Source organism: Phascolarctos cinereus, unplaced genomic scaffold (genome assembly GCF_003287225.1).
Source record: "Phascolarctos cinereus isolate Bilbo 61053 unplaced genomic scaffold, phaCin_HiC Scaffold_726;HRSCAF=1367, whole genome shotgun sequence".
Classification (NCBI taxonomy): domain Eukaryota; kingdom Metazoa; phylum Chordata; class Mammalia; order Diprotodontia; family Phascolarctidae; genus Phascolarctos; species Phascolarctos cinereus.
This window is the reverse complement of record NW_027556098.1, coordinates 61184939-61196535: the sequence shown is the minus strand read 5'-3', so window position 1 is coordinate 61196535 and position 11597 is coordinate 61184939. Positions and strand designations below refer to the sequence as shown.

The following is an 11597-nucleotide window of genomic DNA, read 5'->3' as shown; positions in this document are numbered from 1 at the left end:
TGCGCATGCTCGCCCTTTTGGTTTGGACAGAATGGGGAGGAGTCAATTGCCACCTAACTCGGGCGCTCCTGGTACCCTGCTCGATTCCTTCTTTCTCTGGCTGCCCCCAGCTTACGGAGGTCCGGTGGCGCGCCCCCTTCCCCGCTCCCGGCCCGAGCCCTACGCGCGCCGGAGTTGTCCTAGGAGCCAAGGTGCACCGGGGCTACGCTCAGCCCAGCCGCCGTGGGGACATGCTGCGGTGCTCAGCCCGTCATAGAAAGGGCCATACTTTTGTTCTCTTTGTTTTGTTGTTTGGCTTAGATCCGTGGTGCTCGGAGGATTTTTCTTTTTAAAAAACCTTAAATCGATATTTTGTTTTAGCTTTACCTTTGTTTAAGAACATATCCATCATCTCCCCTCCCCAGGGACAAAGAAAGATTAAGAGGTAGAGGATTGGGGGAAGCAGTTCGGCAAAACCAGCCTACACCCCATTCGGGTTTGTGCAATATTCCACACCCACTGTCCCCCCGTCTTAGCAAAAGAAAGTGCTTTTTATGTGACTACTCACTAGGCCTGTGATGTGGGATTGGAGATTTCTACATTAGCGTCATCTTTGAGTTGGTTTGGGGCAGGAAGACTTATCTTCCCCAGTTCAAATCTGGCCTCAGACACTAGCTGTGTGACCCTGGGCAAGTTTGGCTCAGTTCATCATCTGTAAAAATGAGCTGAAGGAAATGGCAAATGCTCCAGTAGCTTTGCCAAGAAAACCCCAAATGGGGTCACAAAGTCGGAACGACTATACCATAACGAAACGATTTTGGTGAAAGAACCTTGGGGGTGGGGGTGGTCTGTACAGCCTCTTGGTTGTGTGGCTTAAAAAGGCTTAGTTTGAAACGAATGGTTCATTTTTATCTTCTGCACATAGTCCAGTGCTTGATTCATAAGCCCTTAGTAAATGCTGATTTGAAGATTTATCCATGTGTCTTCCTGGGTATTCCAATCTCCCATGGCAAAGGACAATTGGATACTAATTGTATTAATGATACAAAGAAGATCTTTGGTTTGTAATGCCCTCTTCCTTCCGTCATCCAATCCAATCTTACTCATACTTAGAAAGACTAAGCTCCGGTATTCAGTGTGGCATCTCAGACCACTTCGTGGCTCTAACAGCTACTTTTTGTCAACATCACATCTGTTAATACCCTAAAATTATTACTAGTTTTCATGCTTATGTATCTTTCTTCTCCCACTAGATACAGTAAATGCTTCATCTATCCGATAGAAAGTAAAGAACCTGGAAGGACCCCCCAGGCTACCCCTGCCTAGCTACTCTATCTATAGACTTCTATGTTATCACAGCATTTTTTACATTAGCTCGTACATTCACTTGTGAGATAGCACAAATTTTATTCCCATTTTACAGAAAAGGAAGTAAAGTCAGAAAAGCACCTTAAGACAATGGGTTATCTGTAAAATGAGAGGATTTGACTAGATGTTTTCTAAAATTCCTTCCAGAGACTTTTACAAGTCTATAATTCTGAGCTTGGTTTGTGATTTGCCCAAGGTAATGTGGAGAGTAGTAAGGTGCATGTTATTAATACCATCTCTTTTGACTAGGTTTTCTATACCACATTGCCTTTACATGTCATAAAGCCCTTGCAATAAAGCACATGTATTTTCAGTCGTGGGCAGTTCCCTCATGTAGAGCTTCTTTTATCACATACTTCTAATAGGGTTAGTAATCTGTTTTCCAAGTTTATACCAAATTAGGAGCAAAGGAAGGAGGGGACATTGTAGAGGCCTATATACCAAAAGCAGCAAAAAGCAAATCATTGGTGAAAGAAATTCATAACTATAAAGACAAAAAAAGTAAAGGAATTTGGGGTCACTTGACCTTCACAGTATTTAAATTTGTAATGAATACACATTATCAGGAAGTTATAATCTGTATTATGAGACCAGGCAGTATACAACATATTTGGGAAATATTTTCTCATCCAAAGTGTTGGTGCTTACAATTTACTAGATCTCCCCTCCAATCCAGCCAACTGGTTTGTTTTTTTTTTTCTCCTTAGAAGCCCTATGCTATCCCCCCTCTCTACTTGTGCCCATGCCTTTGACCCATTCCCATCCTCATTCCTCTCTACCTAATCCTACATTCACAATAGGCCCTGAATTACTCATCTGCTGGAGCATTCATCAATCTCCTATTCCCAAAACTCAATCATTCCTGGAAACATTTTTTCTCTTGAACTCATCAATATCTACTGTTTCAATTATGACTGCAGATTATTTCCAAATTTATACATCCAGCTCCATTCTTTCAGAATTCCAGTTACACACCACACTATTTGTCTTCTGGACAGCTCTACCCAAGTGTCCAGTTGGCATCTAAAACACGTTCTAAATGGAACTCATTCCTTCTAAACCTGCCCCTTGTAACTTTCCTGTTTCTGTATGACACTAAGAATTATTTTTGATTCTCCCTATCAGGTTAGTAAGTCTCGTCACATTTTTCTTCTTGCATCTGCCCTCTGATGTGGCCATCACTCTAATGTAGAGCTTCAGTACTTGTCACCAACACCATTTTAATGCCCCCCCCATTCCACCTAGCCCTGCCAATGTCTTCCTTTCAGTCTTCTTCAGTCCACCTGCTGTATAACTGTCCTAAGGCACAGATCTGACCATACTGTACCACTTTCCTGCTCAAAAACCTCAAGTGGCTCCTGTTACCTCTAGGATAAAATCCTCAGACTGGCATTTAAAGCTCTGTTCTGGCTCTAATCCAGCTTTATTCCATATTATCCTTTCACAGACAATATGCTTCATACTACTTATTACATCTACCTGCTCCCCAGACTCCATTTGGCCTCCTCTTCAGGTGCCTTCAAAGGTTTCAGGATTCTGTCTGGAACCCTCGGCTTCCTTTAAGGCTTAGCTCAGAGTCACCTCATGCTGAGGAGCCTTTAGTGCTTTCTCCCCATCACATTACCCAGTATTACTTACCTGTGTTAATGTTGCATCTCTGTCAGAATCTAAGCTCCTGGAGGAATCTATGTGTCTTGCACATAGCAGATATTTCAGCTACCTGTGGGCAATCAGCTTGGTATCTTGTACATGGGAAACTCAATAAATTTTAATTTCTCAGTGCCTTCCTGGACTGCCGAGTAAAGTGGCACAATTTGCCTTCTCATTAGCAATACTAAGTAGTCCCAGGCCTTTTTTTTAAAAATAACATTTTTTGTCTTTTTACTTATTGTCGGGCTATCAATTTTTTTGGGAGGGGGGCACAGACTTCCCCTTTAAGTTAAGCTTCTAATTGCCATGGACCTCAAAGTCAGTAATCAAGTTAAAATTGTGTCTAAAATAAGATGGCTCTGAAGGAGGACCTGAGACTATCCTAAGACTGTCCAGAAGTTTTTTTTTTTTTTTATTACCTGGCTCTTATCTCTAAATAGACACATACTGAACTAAATATTTTTGTGCATAGTTTCCCTAGTCTAGATATTTTTACAAATTTTTTAAGCCAACTGGGTAGTGCAGAGACACTTCACAGAAAACTTCCAGTAATATCACTACCTGCAGACCCATGACTTTGTCATTCAGTCATTTTTCAGTTGTGTCTAATTCTTTGTGACCCCTTTTGGGGTTTTCTTGGCAAAGATACTGGAGTGGTTTGCCATTTCCTTTTCCAGCTCCTTTTATAGATGAGGAAATTGAGGCAAACAGGGTTAAGTGACTTTCCCAGGTCATACAGCTAGTAAGTGTCTGAGGACAGCTTTGAACTTGGGAGACTCATCTCCTTAACTCCAGGACTATGCACTGTGTCACCTCATGCTGAATCTATTTCAAGTGTTTTCACATGAAATCCATGCATGTGGTCCCTTCCTTCTCCACTAGCAAATGAAAATGGGTGGGGGATATTGGAGCAGGGGGGAGAGGACTTCATGGGGAACAATCTTCACTTTGGCATCTATTTTCTCATTCTGTCCCATATTCATTTTGGCACAGAATTTTTTATGCTTTTCATAGATCATACTAAGAATACCACAGCTCCTTAAAAATGTACAAAATGTCATAGACTTTTGTTCCTTCTTTTGACTCCAACTGCATAGCAAGACTTCACTCTATGTTAACTCCTTTTTCTGTTGACAGCTCCTTAAATTCTCAGAAGCTATCAAATCATGAATAGCCCAGGAAAAAAACTAAGCTGTTGCAGTCTCACAACTGTCTTGACTGTTGTAATGGTTGTATTTATCTGTTCCTTGGCCAACTAGCCATAAAACCCCTTACATGATTTACATTAATTGTTTCTCTTCTGTTATGCACAGCACTGGATTCCAAGAACGTCTCCATTTGTAGAAGTTGAACAGTGAAAGGGAAACTCAGTGTTGGTAATGTTTTGTCTTTTGTACAGACACAGAACAGCTGATGTGTATTTGCAGAACTTTTAAGCTCACAGACCACTTTATGTAGGTTATGTAAATTGATTGACAACTATCCTCAGGCTAGTCCAATTTATTTTTATTAGCACTAATATAGCCAGTACTATGCTTGTAAATATAATTTACACACACACACAGAATTGTCGTTCTTCACCCTTAGCTTAACAACTATACTGATGAAAGTATAAATGGGGGCATGACGAATCCATGCCAAGTAAAGTATTAATGCAGCCTTTATAAAAAGGGCAGTGTGTATGGTTAAAAGAGTAATGGATTTGGAGTCAGAGGGCCCTGTGGTTAAATTTCACCTCTGCCACTTACCTGTATTTGACCTTTGGGCAAGTCACTCCTGTGCCTCAGTTTCCTCATCTGCAAAACAAGGTGGCTAGACTAAATGGCCTCTAGGTAATTTTTCATTCTAAATCTATGATATATGATGTGATCCATACTATAATTTGGCAAGGTCGCATTATGAAACTATGTTCATGCAACACTTCCCCCATCATTTACAGAACAAATGCATTTTCTATTACTAAAATCTCCTCGCCACAGCTTTAACTGCAATTATTTAAATGCTAACTGTAATGAATACTAAAGATTTACACAATCAGAAAAAAATTTAAATGGCTGCTCAGATATTTATGTTTATGCCTTTATTTGGCTCAGGAGCTGTCAATCAGAGTTCAGCCTCTTGTTTAAAGGTCTCTCAACTGTTTCTTAAAATATTAAATCAATCCTAGAATTTTAGCAGATATTAAAAAATGCAGTAACATCTTAGTTATGAGAATTTTAAATTTAATTTTCAAGGAAGTTATTGTGCACCTAAAATAAACCAGGCTACTGCTTAAAGCATCTTCAGTAAAAATAAATACATAAGAGAAGTGTCAGTTCTCTAAAATTTGTGGTACCATTTTTGTTCAGTGTTAGTATTGTATCATAAAGGAATCTGAATTAAGGCTGAAGGCATTCACCACCTCTAATATCTGTCTACCACCAGGAAAGCCCATGCTGGCTGCTGCCACTATTGTCTCTCAGCAGAAGTAAAAAGCTCAGGACATTATGCACTTTCTCATCATGGAATTTACAAGCCTAAATTCATGAGCTTTTACTTAGTATCCCTCATTGGAAGAGATGGATTCCAGCAAAGTTTACTGTAAAGAAAACTTCTGTGAAGTAAATTGTCCTTTGATTTACACTATAAAATCAGATTGCTGCACTGTAAAAAAAAACATGGCATACAGATATGGTAACATCACATTTAAGAATGATCTATGGCCTTTTAAAGTCACATATTTAAAAGGAAAAAAAACATTTTATAAGAGTACTCAAAACAGTAAAAATAATACTGTGCTAGAAGTCGCAAAATTAAAAAAAATTTAAAAACCAGACCTTTTTGTGCCCGCAGGAATGTACATGTAAGAGTAAACCCAATGGAACAGAATTAATCCAATGTTGTGGTATCTTGCATCCTCAAACTGATGTTACCACCATTTTAAAGATGAGAGAAAACCGAAGGAAAATGAAGTTAAAAGAAGAATTAAATAAAGGAAAATATAAGTCACCAGGAGAAGGTTCCATAATAGCCTCAAGGTTGGATATAGAAGCACAGCAATATCAGGAGGCAAAAGTAAAAGAAGCCTTAGAAGGAAGACAAAGGAAAGGTCTTGAATCTGATTCAGAACTTAATGGAGATCAAAAAGAGTGAGAAGAAACTGATGGGAACTACATTTTTCATGAAATGTGAGTCACAACAGGTAGCATGCTGGAATTTGGGTACTTAGTAGCGATGGAAGCCCAATCAACCTATGTAATCTAAAAAACAGAATTAGACAAATTATTAAAAATATACAGGAAAATATACCATTTCTAAATGCTCCCAAGGTCAAATCACCAGACGTTCTCCCTCCTTTCAGATAAATTCTCAAGCTAGTCAAAAAGTAAATGACTCTTCACTCACTCCCACATCATGTCAAGAGCACAAATGGATTCAAGAGGGGGTTGTCTGAGTGAAATAAAGGAAATTTCTTTCAAGGCTGCAACATCTTAATGCTTTTTTCTTGATCTCAGAAATGGAGTATTTCCCACTGATACCATGGCAGAATATCTTGTGAACTAATTTTATCCAATGGGAAATTTTCCATTTTCTCAATGGATGAAAAATATCACTGCAATACTTATAAACCATGGTCATATGCAGCACTTACAATGTGTTCTACCCAACTCAAGCCCTACAAAAAAGAGCCATGATTTGGTAAAGATAAACTACGAGAAGCCATGGAGGTTCAAAGAAAAGGAAACTGGCTCAACTCCAAAGTAGACAAAACAAATATCTGTAGTCAAGTTTCAGTCATATATTATTGCAAATGATGCTCCCACCAAGTTAAAGGTCACGGGAGAAACTGACTTTTATATAAAGTTTATACACACACATTAGTACTATTATTCTTTTTTTAACCTAGTTTTATTAAATATTGCTTCCTTGGGATATGTTTATAACAAATCCCAGAACATTTTCATGTAAGGATTCAAAGCGGTCATATTAAAATACAGCTTCAATATAAAGTTTATCACAGTTTTACAGTATTCAAAATGACAGACCTGCCTTTAAAAAAAAAAAAAAAGGACTATTACACCCAAAACATAAGAAAACAATTAAATAAACAAGTTTGGCATTTTTCATAATTTTTGTAGTATAAAACAGAATATTAAATCTATTACTGGCAAGCTGACACTGACCTATATAATCTAGTTTGAAATGTGTCCCATTTAAACACACTATACAAGATCACTGTACAAAAAGGTTGATGCGCATTTTGATGAAAGAAGTGCATCCCTGAAAGTTTTTTTTGCCAGTTTAGTATATTTATCTCTTTAAAAAAAAACAAATCATGTCAAAATGTCCTTTTCCTTTTTTAAACTGAAGGCTTAGTTCAGATTTTTTTTTTGTTGTTTTGTTTCATTTTTCAGCCTTGTTTAAAAACAATAGTGTCTATGGACGCCCACCAGGGGGCAGTGTAAGATTAGCCATTAAATCACGAACAGCTGGGAATATTGTGCATTCACCTGTAACAGAGAAAAATGTTAATTAGCTATTCGCAACATAGGAAGAGGATCTTAACACAACTGGTGGTGGGGGTAGTGTTTAACTTGTAAGTAATGAGAAACTGGAAAATTAAAGAAAATTTTTAATTGTCCAGATTATAGATAATCAGCTATAAGGCAACATTCGGGGTTTGGAAGAAATTTCTAGTCAATTCACATCTAGGATTTTAATTTTTAAAGGTACTAAGTAATGTCATCAACACTGAAAATTTTCCATAGTAAAACCTTTGCCTTGACTAGGCAAAGTTAGGTTTTAAGGCTATACTTGTTTCTGTCTTTTGAACCTAGCAAATAAAAGGGTTATTTATCCTAAATGTTGATACCTTACCTACAACATCAATGTGTTTGATGCAAAATTTTCATTGAAAGCCTACTAGCATTGCCTAGGAAATCCACTAAGGCTTTCAATAAAATTTCAGGTGAATAGCCATCCTTCTCAGTCACAGTAGTTTTAAAGACACATAAACAGTCTCTACTAAGTGAAGTCTTTGTATCAAAACTGAGATTTCTTTTAAAAAAATGTTATATCCATCCATTAAAAGCAGCTGAGAAGGGATTTTAACCAAAAACGCAAATACAAGAAATGTTTTGAGGTTGGGACATGTTGTTTAATGTTTTTTTTTGCACCCTCACCTCCCAGACTTGCTCTGGCCAAACAAATCAGAAACTGCCAGTCTCCCAGATCTTAATTTGGTCAGTTACATATATGATAATACAGTAGTTAAAGAGTGCAGCTATTTATATGGAATAGTCTACTTTCACACACATAACACCCTGGAAGAAAGTGGAATCAAGCATTAGATATGGTTAACTGTACTAGACAAAGACTTTTAACTTAAATCTTTAATCCATAGAAATGGAAAACTAGATAAAGGAAACTGGAATGTGAAAGTTTAACTATATTTTTAAAAATTCTCCTCCAGAATAATGCAAGTAATTTGTAAATACCAAAACGGTTTCTATCTTCCATTTATCTTCATGATTCTTAGTGTATAATTTTTTGTAGTTCACTGAAAAGTCATCACTCTAGGTGGAAAAGCTTACTTAGTTAATACAAGTTGAAATCACTCCCCCAGCCCCACCACAAGAAAGTGTAATTTTACATTTTACAAAATACAGTAATGCCACTCATCAGCCTGTGAAAAATGAAAATTGTTAGGTCAAAGACTCTGATAGCATTCAACTTTGATTCTTGAAGAATTCTACTTTTCGCCCAAAGAGGTGAGAAGCCAAAGGAAGAAATGAAGATAGCAATATGAAAGTTGAAGAAGTATTGCAATAAATAAAGCATAACCCTCCCTACTGCTACTGTATTTCTTATAAGTTCTGATTCAATTAGAACTTAAGAGGTAAGAAGAAACTACTGTGGTTACTTCTGAAATGAAAAAATACCTTTTCTCAATCTCTTACTCATGAGCATGCATAATATGGGAAACCACAATTTTTCCACTATGTGAAAAAAAAACCTGCTAAATAATAAAGTATAATTTCTTCTATGACTCTTACTCCTAGAAATTTTTTGATAAGTAACTTTAGCTAAAATATATTGAATATAATCTTTTTGGAGAACAATTTCACTTCATTTCAAACTGTAAATTGCTATCCTATTCAGATTAAAGAGAATCTTCTTTGGTATGAGCCAAATGGAGGAAAGTTCCCCCCTTCTGAATTAAAAAAAAATTTTTAAACAAAATTTAACACTGCCAGAAAAGTAAAAAATTTTAAATTGCATGCTACCATATAAAGTAAAAATTAGAGGGGTTTGACATTTAATAACATTCTGGTTTCCTTGAAAATGTTAGGTTTGAGAGCTTCACTGAGCACTTGGTGAAAATGTTCACTTGCACCCAACCTGACACTTACATAAGAAGCCCATACAGCAGTGATGCTAGTTATATCAGCTTTTATTCTTCACAAAACATTTGAATATACAGAACTTTTAAAGATAATTCTATCAATTTGTTATTCATCAGCCATGAAATATGATAAAGAAACATGCATTTCAACTTCATGAGTTACAGAGCAAGTATCAATGCTGGGGGAAGCAGGGCTATGGAGAATGTTGTGGTCCTAACTACAGTCCTCTGGCAACACGTGCTATACATATAACTTTCTGGTAGTAGCAATGGGGACAGTCCCATTATTAAATCATGAACAAAAGTAAAGTCTTGGCAGCAGAGAAATGAACAAAAATAACAAGTGAGGAAGGAGATAAAGTGAAAGCGGACATTAAGGGGATCACAACAAAGAGGAAGTGAGGAGGAGGGCGCTTTCTCATCAGAATCTTAAGACCCATGTAACAAAATACCATCTAACTGGTCATGTACCTTGTCGTGGTGGATTCATCTCTGCAAACCTCTTTAGAATGTTGCTAACCATCATGGGCGCAGCAACAGAAGAATTCTGCTGTCGGGGAATGTCTGCCTGCTGTGTGGTACCTGAAGCCATGTCATAAATAATTGGAACAATAATGCTAACAGGTTCCTGGGGAGGTACTGACGTTTTCTGAGTTAGCTGAAGCTGTAGGCAATACAACACACACAAAACAAAGAATTAAAATATTTGATGAGGTAAAAGACAGTAACTGTCTTAATTTAAGAAAGTTGCTATTACTATATATAGAAAATGAGGTACTATATATAAACTTAAATTCTTTATTTTCTTACCAAGGTAAGCTTAAAATGTCTACTTTAGAGAGGTGATGTCTAAATTAACTATTGCAAAACTCAACCTACTCTCCCCACATGTGGTTGCAAAATAATTACTTTCTGTTGATCCATTCTAACATTCATTGAGAGGCACTGGGAATACAAACATACATATGACACATCTGCTCTCCAATAGCTTAAAATCTAATTGTATGACAAGTAAAATTACTTGAGCTGCCAGGGTATTCTGGTGGAGTTATCCAGGAGGCATCTGTAAATACAGAACTAGAAGTTTTCAGGAAAGACTAAGAAAAAAATAAAAAATTGTGCATGTGTGTATGTATGTATGTATATATATGGTACATAAAAATGACGAGGAAGCCAAAGGAAGGGTGGGAATGTGCAAGGAACAGAGTGTAATTAGAGGAGAGGGATTTGGAAATAAGGAGATTGTGACTTTAGAAAGTTATTTAAGGTTGAAGAGGTCAAGGTAAGGAAATAGAGGATCAAATATAGCTTATCAATTGAATAACCTGGACTTGACACATGAAATTCAAGCTTTCAAAGTACAGAAAACTAGCCTCATCATTTGGCAATATCTGATTGTTTATACAAGGGACACGAACTTATTAGTCACCACAAAAATGCCTCATTTACCTCTAAATCACTTTCCCCCCCTTTTTAAAATTTTTATTTTTTAAAATTAATTTATTTTGTTTATCAACAATCACTTCCATATGCTTTTGAGTTTAAAATTTTTCTCCCCCTTCCTCCTCATGGTGCACAATCTGATATAGGCCACACATATACATTCCTATTAAACATATTTTCACATTAGTGATGTTGTAAGTAAGAATCAGAACAAATAGGAGGAACCACCAGAAAGAGGAACAAAGCTCAATAGAAGGGAAAAAAAATCGCTAATAGTATGCTTCGTAAATCACTTTTAATTCAGATACTGGATAATACTTACAAAAAACAGCATTTTGGATTTGAGTACTACAGCAGGTGTCCCAGGAGGTGCAATAGGTGGTGCACTGGGAGGGATTGTGAGACAGAACTGCACATTCCATTTCAATTGTGTAGCTTGATCAGGGAACTATATTTAGAAATAAAAAGAAAGTAATTGATAAGGCTATATAAATGGTATTCTAGTTTGGTATCTCAATTTGCATTAGATATTCTAATCTTTCAGACTACTTCAAACAATCATTACAAGATTATAAAAATAGCAGCTATTTTCTGTTTTTATGAATTTATCATTTGAGAACTTAATTATGGATTTATATATAGTTATCTTACACACTTCTCTGCCTAGAAATAAAATCTTCAGATGGTTATCTTTCTCCATATTACTTCCCTAGTGAACTAAACAGTTCATTTTGATCAGGAGGTCCAACAACTAGTCTGAAAACTTGGTCAG

At 36.7% G+C, this 11597-nt stretch overlaps 1 protein-coding gene across 1 annotated transcript in view; it reads right to left on the bottom strand.

The window, feature by feature from the left end:
• Positions 1 to 6863: 6863 nt before the first annotated feature.
• Positions 6864 to 11597, bottom strand: part of MED14 (mediator complex subunit 14) — a 65581-nt gene continuing 60847 nt past the window's right edge. The window contains 3 exon segments of the mRNA XM_020967120.2: positions 6864 to 7487; positions 9854 to 10046; positions 11148 to 11273. Coding sequence (XP_020822779.1) covers positions 7414 to 7487; positions 9854 to 10046; positions 11148 to 11273 — 393 coding nt within the window. The 3' untranslated portion in view covers positions 6864 to 7413.